Genomic DNA, 21,528 nt, shown 5'->3' on the forward strand with positions numbered 1-21,528 from the left:
TTTATATATTTACACAACAGAAATTGACAGGAATGACCAATATATTTATTTATATATTTGTATAATCCATATCATACATTATATGCCTGAAAAAAAGTTGCCTGATATTTATGTGTTACATTTTCAGTTCAGTTTGTACTCATGCCCTCATGTGATGAGCACAAGTATGAGATTGTGTAAATGTGACTGTGGCTGGCCTTGACAGTAGCCGTTGGGTGTCATGACACTGAATCTTCATTGTTTCGTCAATATAATTGCCTTTTTTGTTGCTGCTGTTTGAGAGAGCAGTGCAGCTCCTTATGTGGAAAGAAATATTTAAATCTCTCTGACTCCCCAGTTCATCTGTCATAATTGAAAAATTATGGGATATAATTGGGAGAGAAATGCTCCAAAAATAGGAATGATATTACCGTTACTGCTGTCAGCTCTGGCAAACTGTCCTAATAGTGTATCTTCAGCTTTCTTCTAAATGTAACTTGCCATTGTTATTAGATTAGCTGTATAACAGAAGATGCCAGTTTGTGATTATGTTGAGTCATGTGTTTTTCTTTTCATTGTGCACAACCAAAGAATGATTTCTCTCATTTTTTGTAGACCTCCACTTCAAAGAGGCAGCTCCTTTACGTTCCTCACTCCAGGAACTCCATGGGACTTCAGTCTAGTAAGTAACTGTGCCGTGGAGAGCAGCAGAGTCTTTTTGAGCTGCGAGCATCACATATAGACTGTATATGTGTGAATATTTATCATGGTTTTTTGACACAGATTTTTTTTTATGTTGCTGCAGAAAAGAAAGCGCAAAGAGAAGGAGGACGACACTGTCAGTCTGTCCAGTTTTGACCTCAAGGTGAGACACACTTTTCTGTATGTTGCAGGTCTCTTGAGCACCCTTGGACGTATCCTCACAGTAAATTTTAATCCCTTTGCATGACTCAGGTTCTCACCACAGACAGCCGCAAATGTTCTCATGTGTTATGAGCTCAGGATAATCCTGCTATCTCTTCGACTGGCTGAACCACTGTCTGTGGGAGGGAAATATGCCGACAGAAAATCCCTGCAACATTATTCAGGAGAATGATCCCACTCTCCTGTGCAGTAATTCAGGTTTCAATTCAGTGCAGTTGTGAGCGTGTTTTATTAAATTCCTATACGATTTCAACTTGTAACACTTCCATGCAAAAGACAAAAACTTTACTAAAAGTTAGCTTCACTGTTCGTTGCTCAGTTAGACAGCAGTTCTTTATTATTAATACTGTTTGTATAATAACATAGATGGATGGATCGATGGATAGATAGATGGATAGATAGATAGAACTTTAAAGGGAAATTCAAATTGTCTGGTGGCTCAATAAAAGCACTCACTCTTCCACTTCTCACTGGTATGTTATTAAAAATAAATCAAGAAATAATTGAGCAGACAGATATAGGTTAAATCACAATAAAAACAACATAGGCCACTACATCTTTGGGGTGAGAGATGTCGGCGGCTGCGATTGCTCCTTTGCTCCTTCAGGAATCCGTGGAGAGGGTGTTTTCTGTTATCCATTATTGTTCTCAACTTATTCAGCGTAACTCTATCCACTACAGTTCCAGTCAACATTATAAGATCCTGCAGATTATGGAAGTGTTCTCTGAATTAGATGTATCAAGGCTTTTGTGTGTGTGTGTGTGTGTCTGTTTGGGTGTTAAATAATGTAATAATGTAAGGAGAGGGTTGAATAATTTTGATCTTTGTAGGAAAGTAATGTTCAAATCACGTTTGACAGTATAATTTAGGAGAGTTTAGCTAAATAAAGTTTATTCTACTTTACAGGAGCCCAGTAACAAGCGTGTGCGACCACTGGCCAAAGTTTCATCCCTCGTCAACCTGATATCTCCTTCAAAGAATGGAGCGGTGCGGCGCTTCGGCCAGACCATGCAGGTAAACATCAAACCAGTGTTAAACTTTGCAAATGGATAAGAATTTTTGTTTTGTTTTCAACGTACAGATATAATTTTACATATTTTTCTTAGTCAATGTCATTACGTGGTGATACCAAGTCACCAGGGATGACTCTCAAAGCTGGCAGCAAGGCTTCAGGTCCAACCCCGACTAAACGCAGGAACAGCATGCTGTGGTCAGAGATGCTGGACGTCCATCAGAAGAGCACCTTCTCTACCAAAGAAATCAAGCGCCAAGAGGTTTGTGATTCAGTCTTTAAAAAGTCAAGAGCAGCATCTGAAGTGAACCAAAAGAGTAACTTCTCTTGTTTTGTTTTTTTTTTTACATCTATCTTTCAGGCAATTTATGAACTTTACAGGGGAGAGCAGGATCTCATTGAGGATCTTCAACTTGCACGAAAGGTTTCAAAATTTTTATTCAAATATAGAAAAAAAAACTAATCAAGCATTTATCCTTTCTTTATCAACTTCCTTATTGTTTACTCCATTGCACTTTAAACATTTAGGCATACCATGATCCAATGCTAAAGCTCTCCATCATAACTGAGGAGGAACTATCTCAAATCTTTGGTGACCTTGATGCTTATATTCCTCTGCATGAGGGTGAGCTGCCACTATTACTGTCTGCCTTTTTTTTTTTTTTTTTTTTTTTTAAAAAGTCCTGTTTACCTCTAGCCATTGTGTCTGATAAAGTTAGTTTTGTCTGCAGAGTTACTGATAAAGCTGACAGAAGGAACTGGCCCTGATGGAACTGTAGCTCAGATTGGACAGATAGTGATAGACTGGGTATGTACTGAACCCTTATCATTAGTAAAGATGCCTAAATGCATATAGGCTAAAATCTATGCATACGTTACCTTGTCTTCTCAGCTACCTGGTTTGAATGCTTACAAAAACTACTGCAGCAACCAACTTGCAGCCAAAGCTCTGCTGGACCAGAAAAAGCAGGACAAGCGGGTTCAGGACTTCCTGCAGCGCTGTCTGGAATCACCCTTCAGCAGGAAATTGGATCTATGGAGCTTCCTGGACATTCCACGCTCACGCCTGGTGAAATACCCGCTGCTGCTGCGAGAGATCCTCAGGCACACTCCTTCTGATCACCCTGATGTTACCAGCCTGGAGAGAGCTGTATGTTGCATGCACTGAACTTCATACAATTCATGTAGTAACTGGCTGTTAGCTGTAACAATAGGCAAAAGTAACTCACTTTGATTTCAAAGCACATTTTATTTCTTATGTAGTTGTTGGTGCTGTGCCAAACAGGCTTTCTCTCACTGTCCAGATCACTATAATCCAGGAGATTCTGTCTGACATCAACGTTAGAAAAGGCGAGTCTGAGTGCCAGTATTACATTGACAAACTTGAGTTCCTGGATGAAAAGCAGCGGGACCCTCTCATAGATAAGTGTAAGACCTTGTTATGTCATGGTGAGCTGCGGACCAAAAGCGGTTCAGTAAGTATCAGGATTCTCCTCATCACCATCCTCATGCAGTAAATCTTTTAGCCACATGATGTTTTTTTTTTTTACCTGTGTTTAATTCTCCATTAACATGTTTCAGAGGCTGCATGTGTTCCTCTTCTCTGAGCTGCTGGTTCTGACCAGACCAGTGACACGAAACGACAAGAGCTGCTTCCAGGTGTATCGACAGCCAATCCCAGTGCGTGACCTAGCTCTGGAAGACCTGCAGGATGGAGAGATCCGCATGGGGGGCTCATTCAGGGGGGCCTTCACTAACGGAGAGAAAGGTGAGTGAAACAACACTCCCACCAGGTGACTAATGATGGTCTTCTATTGCTTTGCACAGCTTAACTCAACATTACTTACAATTTTTCTGAAATTCAGAAGCATCTTGTCTCTGTCACAGCAGCTTTACATGGTCCCACTACCATTTACAAGGTTTTTTTTTTTTTTTACTTTTAGTATGAAATCAGATAGAAAAAAGAGGTGTTTTTCTAGTGCTAGTGAGTTAAGTGAAGTGCGATATTAATTTGAAGCCTGTCAGAATTCACACTGTTGTCATAGGATTAGTTTGTCCAGCCATCACCTTGAACTCTAAGACTTTTCTCTGTCTATTTTAAAACTGAATAAATTTAAAGAACAATAACCTGCAGTTTGCATTTATTCTTCCAGATTACAATATTTTAGATGCTCAACAGTTTTTAATTGTCTTAAGTTTCATGTTGCTCCATACATTTCCAAAAGAAGACAGATCTGGACTGTAGGAAGGCAGGTCAGGCCCACACACAGTGTTTATGAAGTTACACTTGTAAATGAGGTCCAGTATTGTCTTGCTGAAATATTCATAGACATCAGAAGAAGACATTTCCTTCACAGTTGCTTGTCTTTCACAAAATCTGAATATGCTCCTCTGCATCAGTTGTTCTTTCACATACAAACACCATAGATCGTGACTTTCGCACCTTTTTATGTGTGATTTCGTTTGTGTTTAAAATAGTTCAGTTTATATAGATTTTTTTAGACATAGTGGTTTCTAATGCAGTCCCATCTTAGTGCTCAGAGCTCATTTGTGTTAAACAGTGATTATTTTGCTAAAGCCATTGCTTTTTACCAGTGTGATGATTTTTTTTTTTTTTTTTAAATATCCTTTTTTTATTTACCCAATCCTGACACCCACACCTGCCATCAATTTAACATTTTTTTCTATTTCCCAACTTTTCTTATGTACTGCTATAGTCACATTTTCATTTTGTTATTCTATTCTATTCTGCAGTCATTTAGCAGACGCTTTTATCCAAAGTGACTTACATACACACTCATAGCCGGATAGGCACATCGGGGGACAACTTGGGGTTTAGTGTCTTGCTCAAGGATACTTCAGCACATAGTCAGGGGAAGCCTGGAATTGATTTCTCAACTTTCCAGTTGCAAGCTGACTGCCCTTTCTCCTGAGCTACAGCCGTGTTGTTTAAATAACTTTTTAATAACATGATGTTGGTCAGTGAAATTGAGATGAGGTTTGTATAGAGAATTTATATGCTCTTGTCTTCATGTTCACTTCCTAATTTCTGATTTCCTCTGCTGTTTGCTGCATTGCTAGTCAAGTTTAGGCATTTAAATCAGAGACACTGGATACTCTAAAGTAGATCGGCTGAGTCAGATGAGGTTTGTTGTGCGCCAATCAATATGAGAAAATCTGCTGATGGTAGATTTGCAATATAATATCATATATAAAGAATATACACCTAATTCTGCAGAGAGTATGGGATTCAGGATACTTTTGGATTAAACCTTGGCTCTTTGCTATTACCTTGAATAATTTGCTTTTTTTCTCAGAAAGATTACAAAAACAGACGTTCCTATATTATGCAGTCTAAACTTTCAAATTATTTTGTATATTCCTTTGCTTTCTACGTGTTTTTAGCCAAGAATGTCTTCCGTGTGAGCTCCATGGATCCATCACATGGCCAGTCCCACACCCTGCATGTCAGTGATGTCTACCACAAGCAGCAGTGGCTCAACTGTCTGCGCACCGCCATAGTTCAACAGCAGGGGGATCCAGTCAAAGCTCAACAAGGGGAATCCAAAAGGGTAAAAAGCCGCTCCCCTGCTATGTCAGCCAACATCTGTGATGAAGAGAGAGACGAAAATTGTCCACCTGCCTCTGGCCATAAACTCAGGCGTCAGACTCTCTCCAAAACCAGACTGGACCAGAAGTTACAAGGATCACAAAGGAGGAAGGAAACTGGAGTGTAGATTTAGAATCAGGGTTCTTGTCAGACAGACACATCCTTAGCTTGTGTCCTGTTTGATCATGTTTGTCTGTCAAAAATTTTACAGCAGCTGCTCTTATCTGCTGCCTTTTCTAGCTGCACTGAAAAGGTTTCACAATCACTTCCGTCCATCATCTTTAAAATGTGTCATTAGTTTACAAAGAAGTGTTATGTGGCACTAAATATGTGTGGAATTAAGACTTTGTGTACTTTTAAATAAAAAAAACTTTACACCAACTGCAGCTCTTTTTTATTCAATGGGTGGTGTTTTTAAACTCAGTAAAATGTGTAAAGTTAATTTTTATTATCTGTGTGAAAGTAAGGGACCAGCTAACTGAAATATTGCAACATCTGTGCTGTTAACAGGAAGCAGGTTTTTCAGACACCAGACTGAACATGTTTGAAATCCGATACAAGATAGTGAACAAAACATAAGTGAGAGGACTGACTACTGCTAAACTATTATTACAATGTCTTTCCTTGGAAAACTGGATTAAATGACTGTAAATGTAATTAGTGGAAATCTGAGTGGAGAGTAAAACAAGTTTTGTACTCTTAGTACTGAGTTTTACTGGCTCTTCTTTTTTCCCCTTTTTCTCTTTATTTCAACACTCTGTTATTATCCAGAATGTACTTTGAACCATCTGCTACTTCCTTGTCCTGTTGATAGAGCCGTTGAACAGTATGCTGTAACATCTATAAAGCAAACAGAGGTTGAAGAAAAGCAGACATTTGTTCTTTCTTTTGATAAATAAAATTTATTTAGTAGTTTCACTTTTTAGCTCAACATTACAAAAGGTGGTAAAGTCTAAAAAGGATTCCACACATTTGGGATATTGTCTTGGACCTAGTGAAGGTTATAACCAATGATTCTTTGCTGAGAAGAGCTTGGTCAGATATCTCACCAATCAGGCCATTTTTTTTTCTTTTCTATATTCCTGAGAGGCATGTTCAATGCTAGAGGTTATGGGAAAATTTGCATCTGCAGACTATATTTTACATAACTACAAAAAGATTTACATGTAGGCAAATAACTGCTGAATATCAGTTGAGCATGTCTGTTTGGATTTGTTTCCACTGTAAAATTGATCATCCACCTTCCAAAACCTGAAGGACACATGCTGAATCATACTTGACATAACCATATAAAATAATGTGTCGTAAACTGACCAAATTAAAATATTAAAAAACTGAATTTCATTAAAGCCTTTAGGAAGCAAGTGAAACTGAAGTAAGACATTTTTTAACATAGTTCTGAGAGGGGGTCAAAGATCAGACATCAAAATGGCTTCCTCTTTATTCCTTCCTGGTCAGATAAAAGAAAATGATTCTCCAAGCAGATGTTTGGATTCAATTTCTGAACAAGCCTCTTTCCCTTCGCTGTTGTAACAAACTTATCTAAGACCAATATTGCCATTAAAACTTTACCAAAACCATTCACATAACACTTATAAAAAGGAAGACTTTCCACAGTTTCAGCAGCTGGATCTGCATTATTTTTGGATGATGACGTGTCACCAACACAAGTCGCTTCTCCACATCCGTATTAATAGTTTCCTCACAAATCAGCATCACAATGCTAGATGTGCAGTTTGCTGCTGCCCTTGTGTGCACATGCAGTTTGACATAGCTGGTTTTATTAGTCAACAGCTGCTCACAGCACCTTTAACTGCAGTTTTCTTCAGGTCACACAGGTGTGGCTGAGGTAGGATCAGATGACAAGCTGGGCAAGTGAAGAGAACACCAGAGAAAGTGTCTGGTTCTAAATGACCACTGTAATTAAATGAACAACCCTTATGAGAACAACTTTCTTTATAATACTTTTAAAGATTATCATGATGGATTGACCATAACATCTGGATGAACAGTGTCAGAGTCTTCAGTCATCTTCAGTGCTTAAGGCACAGCCTCTTAAATCCGCTATGAGAAAGATTGTCAGTAGATGAACATTTTTCATGCATGTCACACCAAGTATCAAAGTCTTGCTTCACAGTTTTCAGACTCTGCAGCAGCTTGTCATGTTCATGCTTGTGCCTGTGCAACCCTGGAAAAATAACTGCATACATCATCCATTCATAAGGTGGGTGGGTCTCAAAACCAGTTCAAATAGTGACCGCAGTTGTTTCTATCTAATCTCTGGAATTTTTTTGCCTGCTCTATACAGGTAGTCTGTGTGCTTTTACAAGTGTGGTGATGATGAATACTTTTCTTTTTTTTATCATCTTAAAAAGCCCAAATCCAAAAGAGTTAAGACATTGTGTAAAATGTTAATAAAAACTATACATTTTGAAATTGCTTTTTTAACTTATATTGAACAGAGTAGGCTGCAAATGGCAACTGATAAACCTAGTTGTGTTTTTTTGCAAATGTTCACACATTTTAAATACAATTCCTGCAACATGTCCTGAAAAGCAGGGACAGAGACAATAAAACACTGAAAAAGTTTAGAAATGCTAAAAAAAAAAAAAACCTGTTTAGAACATCCCATAGTTGAAAAAGTTAATTGAAATAGGCAAGTGTCATGATTGGGTACAAAAGGAGCATCCCTGAAATGCTCTGACTAGCAAGGATGGGGTGGGGTTCATCACTGCGAGTGTGAGCAAATAGTACAACAGTAACAATGTTTCTCTATGTTCAATTACAAGGAATTTAGGGATTTAATCATCTATAGATCATAATATTGTCAAAAAATCTGTTGAATCTGGAGGAATCTCTGCATGTCTGTGGCAAAGCTGAAAACCATCATTAACTGCTTGTGACCTTCAATCTTTCACGCAGCACTGCATTAAAAATCAACATCACTCTGTAAATGATATTACCATGTCAGCTCAGGTAAACTATAAAAACCCATCGTCAGTAAACACAGTTTGTCATTTCATCTACAAGTGCTAATTAAAACTTGACCATGCAAACCAATTGCCATTTATCAACATCACCCTATCAGTCTGGCTTCTCTTGACCCAAGCTAGTCTAAGATGGACTGGTGCGAACTGAAATAAGCATGCCATTGTCTAATGAGTTCACAATTCAAATTGTTCTTGGAAATCATGGATGTCGGGTCCTCAACGTCAAAGAGGAAAAGACTCTCCAGATAATCAGCACAAAGTTCAAAAGCTAGCATGTGTGATGGTACGGGGTGTGTTACTGCTTATTTCAGCAAGACAATGCCAAGCCACATTCTGCATATTACAACAGCATGTCTTAGTTGTAAAAGCTACTAGCTAGTAGACTGGTCTGCCTGCAATCAAGACCCTTCTCCCACTAAAAATGTGGGGTGCATAATAAAGGGTAAAATATGACAATGGAAATCCCAGACTGTCAACCAACTGAAGTTGTACATGATGCAAGAACATAAAAGACATGAAAGAATTACACTTTCAAAGTTTCCAACAACTAGTTTCTGATGTTCCCAAATGCTTATTGAGTGTTGTTAAAAGGAAAGGTGAGGTAACATCGTGGTAGACATGTCCTTGTCCCAGCTTTTTTGGAATGTTTTGTTGGCATCCAATTTATAAAATTGTGAATATTTGCTAAAAACCAAAAAAAAAAAAGTTTATCAGTTTGAACATGAAAAATCTGGTCTTTGTAGGGTGTTAAATTGAAAATAGGGTAAAAAAAAAAAAAAAAAAAAAAGATTTGCAAATTGTTATGTTCTGTTTTTATTTGTATTTTACACAATGTCCAAACACCACTGGAATCAGGGTTGTATTCTAAATATCTCATTTTTATCACACGCAACATTGAGACAAAGTCTGACTGCAAGGAAAAGAAACTATTGTGGTTTTTTTAAGGGATTACAATCCTGCCAGCAACTGCATAAATTTCAACCATAGCCCATAATCCCATATAAAACAGTGTTGTATATTTAAAAAGTAACGCTTACATAACTGTTTTTCTACAATACTAAAAGTTACCTAAGTGTTCAAAGCACCCAGTGTTTTTCTGAATATTGTTGCAGTTCTTGTTGCATTTAAAAGCACAATATAATTCAGAGTTATTGGTGATTGCACTCATTTTCATTGTCTAGCCTGCTAAGAACGGCTTGATTTAATAGAAACTAAGTTCAGATGTCTTTCAAAAGAGGTCCTGGAGGTTTCTGTTAAATTAAAAAACTTATAAAAAAAAAAAAAGGTCTACATCATGGTGAGGGAGCACCATTCACATCCCCTGTACCCTGTATGTACCTTTATGATGCTTTTCTGTGCATCATAAAAAGGCACCCAATCAGCTAGACTTCCTTTGAATGTAGCAATGCAGTTTTGAATCCATGTGGGAAAATATGTGGGATAAAAGTTGCTTTAATAAGTGCAGTCCTTTTAATTAATATTTCCCTGAGAAGAAAACATGATGTGTCATTAGTTTTGCAATGAAGTTCAAAAACAAAATACAAATTTGTTTTTATATGATCTAGTTGTGGTTTATTTATTTACACAAACTTAATAGAGGTAGATTATTTATCTGGATTATTTACAAATTTACATTGAAATAAATAGTTCAAGAATATTTACAAGTACATACAGTGACACAATTGTAGAATTCAAATCATAAGCTTGTTCAGGATTAGTAAGCATTGTATCTAAAATTAAACTTAACTTTCACACAAAATGAGTTGGTTTCAAGTCTCACACAGCAGCAAATATTAAAAAGATGACTAAAATTGCTTAAAGTGATGTGAAAAGGGAAGTGGTGTTTCCAAGGCCCTACTCACCCAGCAAGGTGTGTTCCGTTACTCTGACGAACCAAATCTCAACACAGTTTAAACCAGTTTTGGGAAATGTGTGAGAACCATGAAACTTCATTTACTAATATTTTTTTTTTAGAAAGGAGAGACTTTGTCATTTTTATAAAGTGCAAACAAGGGCAATAAAACAAGTTTGTGCACCCACATGGTGCTAAAAAAAAATGGCTAAGCCAGTTAAAACAGAGATAATTACTTGTGAAGGATTATAGTTGCTTTGCATGGCCTTCAACAGAAACTTATTTAATCTCACGTCTCCACAAAGTGAACCTGCCAAGCAGCAAAATAAAAATAAATGACTCATCCTGTTTGCTAATGCAAAAAAAACACCTTTAAGTTAACACACAAATGAAGCCATTTAGGTTTACCCGTCTAGATGACATATTTATACACCTTGCAACAACTAAAACAGTCTGCCATATAATTTTGTGAAGAACAAATGACAGCAGCAGCTCTGGACAGCATTTAACCTTCAAAGAGCTGCACTCATGTTTCCCAAAAAATGATTAAATTTCAAAAACAGGAGGTGGTATGTAGGAGAGAAAGCTTACGATACACTTGGGCAAACCCAGCTTGGTGACAACATCACAGGCTCTAGTGCCAAGAGTCCTCCTCAAAGTCACTCTGCTGAGCTGCTGCAGACTAAGAGGAGTATCTAAGAATAAAAAAAAGCACAAGTTATCGTTTACTGGTGTTATTACACAATAAAAGTGCGAGGATGTGCACTTAAAGTGAACAGACTTACTCTCATAGAACTCAAGGCAAAGGTAAGACGGAGATCCCACAGTGGTGTAGTGGATGGGTTTTTTGTTGAGATTGTCTCTAGCAAAGACATTCCCCCCAAACTCCACAAGAAGCTCTATAAGATCTATATTCTTTGTTTTAGCTGCATGATGAAGAGCCGTCTCATGAAGCTTGGCAGCATTCACATCTGCGCCTTTGGAAAGAAAGACAAGATGTATGTACTCATTGTTAACTATTTAACATGTTGAAATATCAAAGAGTGCTAGTTATTTGATAAATCCAAAGAGTATGTGTGCAACAAAAACTGAAAACCTAATTTGACCGTGACAAACAAGAGCACTCCAAAACCTCATGGGGTCTTCTTATCTCCAATCGCTTACTCTCCAACAGCTTTCATTCAATTTCTCTGTCTTGGTTTTTGCCCTAAAATAATTAATCCATGCCAATGTCCTTGCCCAGATATATTTATAAGTTATGGAAATTTTATTAAGCCTTTATGTACAGCAGATAACTCTTGACTCACCTGCAATGAGGAGAACTTTGGCGCAGTCGTAATGTTGCCTGGCACAAGCCACATGAAGTGGTGTCCCGTAGTGGCAGTCATGAGCTTCCATAAAAGCTCCTCGATCAATCATTAGCTGAACACAAGCTGAGTTACCTGTTCGAAAGAAAAGTTAACTTTACATACTTTTATAGTTCCATTCTATGCGACAAACAAATAATACTCTGTTTTCTGAATATCAAAAAAAGTAATTCCTGCCTGTGTCCTTTTATCCAGCCATGGTAACTTTTTAAGGCCTGACCCATAAAAAAAAATGGAAAGAAAAGTCCCATTTTTTCTTTTTCAGTGTTATAGCTCATGTGGTCTTTATTTGGCACTTGAAAAAAATGTAACAAAAAATGGACTTTCTCTCCAAAGACAACACTGGTCTCTGTTCAATCATGACAACCTTACAGAGACAGACACAAATATGACTGCCACTTTGTTCTAGGTGCCGAGATGCACGGTATGGGTCAAGTGCCACTCATTTAGGCGTGACTGATAAAATTGGGACCCCAACAGAGGGGTCTCAAAAAAGTAAGATTGGTCAGATAATCACCTTGGCACTTTTCCCAGTTTTTGCTTCTGAAAACAGAAATAAACTTGTACCAATCGATCCTAAACTTAGCTGGACCAGTTGGTGGAAATGGGGCTTAACTAGTTAGAGAGAGATCATATAAGAGACAGGATGCAAGATGACTATTGAATTAACTTTTGTTAGCGTCACCGTGTAAAATCTTACAAAGTTTAGTAGCGTTGCTTTAAGTGTACGACTAAGTTACATAGTGTTTTGGGGAACTGCTTAAGCCAGGTTTTTTATGCTCAACATTTTGTTTATGAAACAGTCATAAAAATCCATTAAAAAATTACTTCCAGATGAAAGAATATTTTGATGATAATATTTAAAAACACATATAAAAACACTGTGCACAATAAGGCGTACCTCCCATGCAAGCTTCATGAAGTGGAGAGAAAGTGAAAAGTGGAGGGTTGACAGTAGCTCCATATTCCAACAGTAGCTTCACACATTCCAGGCTACCGGCTGCGCAGGCATCACACAGCGGAGTGCTGCCGTCAATGTTACGAGCATCCACCTGTACAAGGTTCATGCATAAGCTGATCAGAAGGAAAAAAGATAGAAAACAAACAAGATGACTAAATTCTATTATAAACACAATGACACCCTCTGACCTGTGCACCAGCATCCAGCAGCAGTCTGACACATTGGGTTTGACCCTGTATACATGCCTCATGCAGGGGGGTGATGGAGTCCACAGCCACAATGTTAACTGCTGCACCTCCCTCAATCAGTTGCTGCAGCTGGAGGGCTCTTCCCTGAGCGGCAGCCTCGTGCACTGCTGACCGGTCTGTCCAGAATCCAAGGCCATGAGCTGCAGGTATGTCAAGAAAAACAAACCTGAGTCCATCTTATCATGATGATACGTAACTTTTTTTCCTTTTTGTTAATTCTAAAATAGAAATAAAGACACACTGCAATATAATTTCAAGCAAAACTTGAAAAATGATTCATTTAACTTTTTCAGGCATCACCTGGTCCTCCCACTAGCAGCATTTTAGCTATGAAGTTCTCGCTTAAAGGTTTGCTGCAGAATTTACTCCCAGATGGCAATTTTGGTCACAAGCTTACAAATCCAATATCTGCTCAGTTGATAGACTATGGAGGCTGTTTACCATATATATATACACATATATATATATACACATACACATATATATATATATATATATATATATATATATATATATATATATATATATATATATATATATATATATACATATATATATATATATATATATATATATATATATATATATATATATATATATATATATATATATATATATATATATATTTATAGGCTAGAGGTTAGAAATGACTTCTTTTGTTTCTTGTTTTATGAAACTCCACCTCTGGTGTTATGGAGGTTGGCCACTATAAAAGGAACATACCTAAATCTATTATGAATAATAACCTATGAATATATGTATTTATAAAGGTTTAAAGAAAAAAGTGTTTTATAGACCCTATTTCTGTAGGTAATATATGAGATGCTGTCGCCTTACACACACACAAAGCAAGAAAACAGGAGGATGGGAGCCATAAGATCTAAAATATTCATTTCAAAGCCTGATACTATATGGTGTCTAACTTGGTACCTCACCCTTACCATCACTGCTGGAACTTTCAGCACTTTATATTTCTGCTTTTTGTTCTCTTAGCATGTTGTGTCATTGTGTAAATGTGTGTTTGTTTTGCTTCTTGTCCTGTGACCCGCGCGATAAACTCGATGTCATATCACATGCAAAACAAATCTACCTGCAGCTTTAAATAAAGGTACTTGAACTTGAACCTGAACTTAAAATGCACCCGAGGAGTGGGCATGCACACTTAGTTCTTAGCCATTGTAGTCGTGTAATATAAATATACATATATCTGTATATATTTTAATGGAATGTATGACAAGCTGCTTTCTTATTTACCCATAGACTTGATGTTTTGTAACATAAAGCCGTAACATGGACTTCCAGAGCCTGCTCGACCCACTAACAAGCTTACAGCTTGCTATCATGCTCTCGAATTAACACAACTACTTTTAGGCTGACCTTGCTAGCCCTCAAACTTTATTAAAAATATGGTCTACATGAAATGAAGTTTGAAGTAACTAAGAGCTTTATCTAACAGCCATATCCAGTCATTCGCTGACTCCTTTTATAAACTGTAGTCTTAGGTTAGTCACCAACTAAGCTACTTACCGATTTCTCCATACAAGGACGGCCTGGTCCGAGTGATCTCCATTTCATGATCCCGATTTCCTCTTCGTTTACAACATTGATTTAGCCAAACATGTAATTCATTTTGAAGCGAAAGAATAAAGAATGTAATGGCTGCATTATTACAAATCACACCGGACAACCGGTGTAGAATCGCCAGTGAGAGCAGCTGATGGCCAGCCCATATAAACAATGGTGTGGGATTCTGGGAAATGTAGTTGACAGCCCTGTGGGAGCTCAGATTCAAGATTCAAAGCTTTTTTTGTTATATGCACAGTTAGAAAAATGTTCCCAGTACAACGAAATTCTTACTTTGCTGCTGACACTGGAAGCCAAGATCATAAAAAGCAGGAGATATAAAAAGAAAAAGAAAATAGATTAATAATTAAAAGATAAGGAGAAGCATGCAAACTACAACGGAATAACAATCTTTAAAGAATGTACACTATGAAAAATATAATCTATGTTTTATGTACATATTTGCAGAAATGTGCAGTCTTAGTTGTGCAAAATGGTTGGTATGGTGTGTAAACAAAGTGTAAACATTCCAGCAGATACATGTGGAACGGTATGTAAACAGAAAGTATTACTGGATTGTCCATTATTCAACTGCTCAGCTGTTTGTTGGGAAGCACTCGGCTGTTCAGGAATCTGATAGCAGCAGGGTAATAAGTGTTCTTAAGTCTAGTAGTCCTGCATTTCACACTTTTATATTTCCAGCCTGTAGGTAGGAGTGTGAATATCCCATGTTGGTGGTGGGTGGGGTCTTTGATGATGGAGGCAGCTTTCCTGTGGACTCTGCATTGGTAAATGCTCCACAGACAGAGTTGAGGGATCCTGGTGATCTTTGTGGCAGTCTTTACCACTCTCTGCAGGAGTTTGTGGTCCTTCACAGTAGTACTGCCATAGCACATGGTGATGCAGTTGGTCAGGGTGGACTCACTTATGCAGCTGTAGAAATTGCTGACAATCTTGGGCGACAAGCCAAATTTCCTCAGCCCCCTCAGGAAGTGCAGCTGCTGTTGAGCCTTCTTCACCACCTGCGTTGTGTTCGGGGTCCAGGTGAGGTCAATACTGATGTGGACCCCCCCAAGCGGCAACCTCCAGCGGTTAAAAGTGAAGCGTATGCGGAAATGCAAAAACTGCAGTTCCCCCTTCATCCTCTAGGGGCTGGCTCCAAAACAGAGCAAATCCCCATAAACTCCCATGTTAAAAAGGCCAACTTCACAGCAGGAAATTAACATGTTTACAGCCTGGTTCAAGAATCCATTTTCTGTTTAACAGGTCAGGTTTACCTTCATGACAACTGTGGGGGGAGTGATTTTTTTTCTAACTCGTCAAAATTCGGCATATTTAGGGGCGTGTCTTTTTGATTGACAGGTACCCGATCTCCCGCTTCAAGTAAGAACGTAGAACAACTGTGGTTTTTAGCCGGTTAACCATGTGACTTAGCTTTAGCCTGCTTTCCTCAGTTAGCTGGTTATTTCCTGTTATCTCCAGGTTAGCTCGGTAAGCTCTTAGCTACAGGCATCTCGGAGTTCACTCGATGTCAACCTCCACCATGATGCTCACAGCCTCCCTCTCAGCTCCACTTCTTCGCCCATATTTCTATTTTCCAGGCGAGACAAGACGCATGCCCCTGCCAAGATGGCAATGATAGGAACCGCCAACCAAGCTTCAATTTAGCTCTTCAGAAACCTATGGGTGACATCACGGAGACTCCATTTTTTTTATATACAGTCTATGGGACCCCCAGAAATTTAAAGCTGTTCACTCTCTCCACCTCAAGATCCCAGATAAACAGTGGCTGATGAAGTCTCGTCTCTTTCCTCATGTCCACCATCATCTCCTTTGTCTTGTTGAGAGTGAGGTTGTTGTCCCCGCACCATGTCACCAGACTGTCCACCTCCCTCCTGTAGACTGCCTCATCCCTGCCTGTGATACATCCTATCACAGCGGTGTCATCAGCAAACTTCAGGATGATGTTTTCAGGGTGGGATGTGGCACAATCGTGGGTGAACAGGGTGCAGAGGATGGGGCTGAGGACGCATCCCTGCAGGGTATCGATGTTAATGGTGATGAAAGTTATGTTTCCAATCCTGACAGACTGGGGACTGCCCGTCAGGATGTCCAGGAGCCAGTCAAAGAGGGCGGGGTGTAGTCCAAGTAATAATAGTTTGTGGGTAAGTTTGTGGGAGATAACCGTGTTGGAGGCAGAGCTGTAGTCAATAAAGAGTATCCTGACGTAGGAGTCTTTTCCAGGTGGGAGAGGCAGACATGAAGGGCAGTGAAGATTGCGTCAGAGGTGGACCTGTTGGGCCTGTAGGCATAATTCAGGGGGTCTGTGGTGTCCAGTACGCTACTCTGAATGTGAGCCAATACCACTCTCTTGAAGCACTTCATAATGATTAAAGTGAGTGCTACTGGCCTGTAATCATTCAGGCAGGATGTCGGGCTCTTCTTGGGGAGGGGGATAATGGTGGTGGTTTTGTAATGCTCAGTAATTAGTTCATTAAATAACTGGTAGATTATATGTAGCTTAAAAATACATGTAAATCAGTTTCATGCAGCACTGATGAATGGCATGTCAATTGCCCAAGCTGGATAGTTCTCATTTTCTTTGTGAAATTCTCTTCAAAAGGCTAATTCGTGGCTAATTTTTATGTAGTGTAAGAGTCTGTTTATGTATGTTGAAGATTTTGTGATCAGGATGGGGACAGAAAATTGGCTGCAAGCCAAACTAGAAAAAAGCACTGGGAGAGCGCAGACCTCCACCAAGCAACTCACTGACTCACTCACTGTGTCTTCACTGTACCATGGTCTTTGTTGTGTCTTTATATCTTCTTTTGTTTTCTTGCAGCAATGAAAATTCTAAAATGCCCTATTTTTTCCTGTTCTAGATCGTGATATAGAGAATTTTGCTGGGATCCAAATCTAACTGAGAAAAAAGTGACAAATGCTCACATCTCCTGACAAATTATGTGGTGATCTTGAAGATGATCAATGTGACTCACAACTTGTTAGTCGTGTTATCCTTACATATGGAAACAAGCCATGTCATATAGCCACTAGAACTGCTCTAACCAGTAGGTGTCTCTATTCTGAGCAAGTCATCTATGAAGGAACCAACAATTTTTGATATCATGGCAATATTGGCAATATTGAATTTCCCTTTGGGGATTAATAAACTATTTTTCATTTCATTCATTTCATTTCAATACTCAAAACAAAGTAATATCTGATTAATAAAGTGTGGTATTGAGTGTGATAGGGTCAGGAAACCAAAATAATTAACAGAATTATTAAGGTGTCAAACCTCCTTTAACTTTGTCTCACCAGTGTGAGAAATACATTGTGACCTTAAGTGTGAGTGAACTATAAAGGAAATAAATTTCATATACATACTTTTTTGGTGAACTGGTAAGGTTAAAGGAGCTATACCTGATTCTGCACAATTTTGAACCATAAGCAAGGAGAGAGCGAACCGTTTAGTTTGCACTGTAAGCCCTGCCACCTCCCTGTTTTTCCCAATGAGAAACACTCTTACTGTCCCTTATGCTCTCCTCCCAATAGATGTGCATGTGAAAACCTGCACATCTCAACTCATGCACAATTCTCCAGAGGAAACTCAGGTCTTTCAGGAAGTTTTTGTTTTTGTTGAGTCTCAGGTACTTTTTTCATTTAAATCCCCAGTGCAAATGATAGCATAGCTATTTCTTTAAAAATTCTTTCAAAATGTGGTACACAGATGCATGATTATGATGTGTTGTGATATTATCTCATATGTAAGTCACTTTGGATAAAAGCGTCTGCTAAATGACTGTAGAATAGAATAGAATTATAGGCTACATTACAAAGTTACAGCATTGGTCATGTTATGGCGTGAATGTCATTATGTATTATATATGGTACTGTGACCCAGATGTAGAGCCAATAGACAAGGACGAGGTCCAGGCACCAAGATTTCCTTGAGCTTTATTCCTTCTGTGGTCACCAATTGAAAAAAACACTGAAAAGCAAGCTACAACCCAGTTCATAAGGGGTGGGGGTTTGGGGGTGGGGAGTGGGAGTAAAAACCTTTCCCACCACACAGTAAATTGGATTTTTTAAGTATTTGTACATATTTTTGGAGTTATATTGACGTGTGAAGATATTCAGTATGTGTCCTATAATGTTTTCAATGAAAATATAGATTAAAAAAGTGTGATCATTTGTCGTTTTTTCTTTTTGTGTTTTCTTTCTTTTGAACATTTTTCATGGAAGCATACTAGGTTGCAAAAACACCCCACTATTGTGAAGGCAATGAAAATGTTATTTTTGTGGCACAAATGAAGGGTTGAACATGTACTAGTAGTGAGATCAAACTCGGTCCCTTTGTGCTCCACTTGTATACCCTGAACTGTATCCTTCCAAACACACTAGCACAGAACTTCAAAATGAGTTGTAGTGCTCTTCCTCATTGTTTATTTTGTTCATCCCTGCAAATATCTGCAAGTATAACTCCTCATTGGGTCAGCTTCAGATGCCCACCGGCAGAGTGTTCACCCAAGATTCTCCTCAGTGTTTATTCAGCTGTCCATAAAGGCTCACCCATCAAAAACTTGCATGGCAACCAAAAGGGAAATGGGAAATGACAAGATGCTTTATACCTACAACATAGTTAATTATTTACTGCACAGTAAACATACAGATTACTATGCTATAAAATAATGATAACCCCAAACTGTTTAAATAAACCATTTTTATAGACATTTAATGAAAAATGTATCAAAGTTGTGAGTTTATTTCTCAACATGGAGCTATACAAATATGCATGGTGATCATAGACTGTATAAAACGATGAACAAAGCCTCCATGACGTTACCTGTAGGTTTCTGAAAAGCTGAATTAAAGCTCATTGGGCGGTTCCCACCACCGCCATCTTGGCAGCATCATGCATGCATGCATGCCATCTCTCCAGAAAATGCAAAAGTGGCAAAGAGGTAGAGCTGAGAAGGGAGCTATTAGCATGGGGGTGGATGATTGACATCTATTGAACTCTGACCTGCCTGTAGCTAAGAGTTAACCTAGCTATCCCATAGCTAATTGGCTAATAGAGATAGGCGGGCTAAAGCTAAATCACAGTGTTAACCGTGGTTGTGCTACTGCCTTCTTGCTGATGGATATTGGCTACCTGTCAATCAAAAAGACACAACCCGAATGATGCCGAATTTCGAGATGAAATCACTTCTAAATGGAGGAGTTATTAAAAAAAAACAAAAAAAAAAACAAAGATTAATTTCCCCCACAATTGTCATAAAGCTAAATTAAACATAAAAAGATTTTTGTACCAGGCTGTAAACATATATTTCTGCTGTGAAGTTGGCTTTTTCTTTTTTTTTTTTCTTAAATTATGAGACTCTATGGGAATTTGCTCTGTTTTGGAGCCAACCCCTAGCGCACAGATGTCAAACTCCTGCTGTTGAGGGCCAGTATCCTGCAGGTTTTTGTTGTCTCCACACTCCAACACACCTGACCGAAACTCATAAATAGGTTGACAAGAAGCTGTTTGATCTATTTGGTTTGAATCAGCTGATTTGGTAGCAGGAAACAACAAAAACCTGCCGGATACTGGCCCACGAGGACTGGAGTTTGACACCCATTCCCATGCGGTTAAGGGATAAAATTGCAGTTCCCCCTTCAGCCGCTAGGGGCTGGCTGCAAAACAGGGCAAATCCCCATACACTTCCTTGTTAAATAGACCAACTTCACAGCAGAAATAAACATGTTTACAACTTGGTTCAAAAATCCATTTTTGTTTAATGGATCAGGTGTACCTTCATGACAACTGTGGGGGGAGTGATTGTTTTTTTAATTTGCCCATTTAAAAGTAATTTAATCTTGAAGTTCGGCATATTTAGGGGCGTGTCCGTTTGATTGACACGTGCCCGATCTCCTGCATCAAGTAAGAAGAACATAGTCGTTTAACAACATGACTTAGCTTTAGCCCGCTTTCCTCCATTAGCTGGTCAGCTCCTGTTATCTCCAGGTTAGCTCAGTTAGCTATTTGCTACAGATATCTCAGAGTTTGTTGAATGTCAATCATCCACCATGAGCTCACAGGGGGGCTGTGAGCTCTACTTCTTTGCCCATATCTGTATTTTCCAGGCGAGCCAACACACATCCCTCTGCCAATATGGCGATGGTAGGAACCACCCACCGAACTTCAATTTAGCTCTTCAGAAACCTATAGGTGACATCACGGAGGCTCCGTCCATCTCTTTATATCAGTCTGTGGGTACAATACAGGAAGTAGTGCCTCATTCTAACAGAAATGAAAACAGTTACAGTGACGTTGTAAAATACCTGTAGAACCACAGTTGTCAAATATTTAAATTGTCTGCCATTGACTACTAATGTTTAAAAACACTGAACCTTTAAAGTACTTAACTTTGCCATTACTTTTGATACATTACTTGGTAAATCATGTGTGAGATTTGCTGCTTTTCGTCTTATTTCCAAGTTCTGACAAGTTGTCTTTTGCTTGCCATATAAGAAGTCTCCTACAATCTTGTCTGAACATGATCTACAAATATTTCCATTTTGTCTACTGAGATGCCCTGAAGAGGACATTTATGCGCAAATAAACTGTTGTTGCTGTAAATGAGAGTTTATCGTGTCTCATCATGACCAGTGGAACTTATTTGTCCTCAGAAATAAGATCCATTATTCTTTCATTCTGGAGAAATATGCTGTAGGCTATGTGTTTTAGCACGGATACTAACTTCTCTTCTAGTCTGTGAAGTGACAGTGAATTACGCTAGAAATCCGGAATGTGGTATGTAATATTTCAAAACGGTCCGTAAGATTAGTGTTAAAACTTAAGTTAAACTTTGGTTTTCTGTCTTAGGTGATGGGTTGTTTATTTTCTCGGGAAACAGACGTTGGAAACGTGAGCCGCAGGCGCAGACTAGCTTCTAAATAGCTTCAACAACTGCCTCACCACCACAGTTCAGTGTAAGCTTTCAAGATGGATGCTTTAGCCTGGATAGGTTTCTGT

At 38.6% G+C, this 21,528-nt stretch overlaps 2 protein-coding genes across 2 annotated transcripts; one reads left to right on the top strand and one right to left on the bottom strand.

Annotated features, from left to right (window-relative positions):
* Positions 1 to 571: 571 nt before the first annotated feature.
* LOC306768677 (neuroepithelial cell-transforming gene 1 protein-like) lies at positions 572 to 5,653 on the top strand (the record flags this gene model as incomplete). Its single annotated transcript, XM_079257092.1, has 11 exons — positions 572 to 661; positions 785 to 844; positions 1,811 to 1,918; positions 2,011 to 2,178; positions 2,278 to 2,340; positions 2,445 to 2,541; positions 2,648 to 2,724; positions 2,809 to 3,066; positions 3,221 to 3,391; positions 3,498 to 3,684; positions 5,322 to 5,653. 11 exons carry the CDS (start codon positions 572 to 574, stop codon positions 5,651 to 5,653), a joined length of 1,611 nt encoding a protein of 536 aa, XP_079113218.1.
* A 5,261-nt stretch (positions 5,654 to 10,914) lies between these two features.
* Positions 10,915 to 14,532, bottom strand: LOC306766031 (ankyrin repeat and SOCS box protein 13-like; the record flags this gene model as incomplete). The annotated part of the gene is made up of 6 exons (XM_079253607.1): positions 14,472 to 14,532; positions 12,885 to 13,084; positions 12,637 to 12,787; positions 11,676 to 11,810; positions 11,154 to 11,345; positions 10,915 to 11,063 (listed from the first exon to the last, which is right to left on the bottom strand). The coding sequence occupies exons 1-6, from the start codon at positions 14,512 to 14,514 to the stop codon at positions 10,915 to 10,917; spliced, it is 870 nt and encodes a 289-aa protein (XP_079109733.1). The 5' UTR covers positions 14,515 to 14,532.
* Positions 14,533 to 21,528: the final 6,996 nt, after the last annotated feature.

This window comes from Telmatherina bonti (genome assembly GCF_933228915.1).
Source record: "Telmatherina bonti genome assembly, chromosome: 2".
Classification (NCBI taxonomy): Eukaryota; Metazoa; Chordata; class Actinopteri; order Atheriniformes; family Telmatherinidae; genus Telmatherina; species Telmatherina bonti.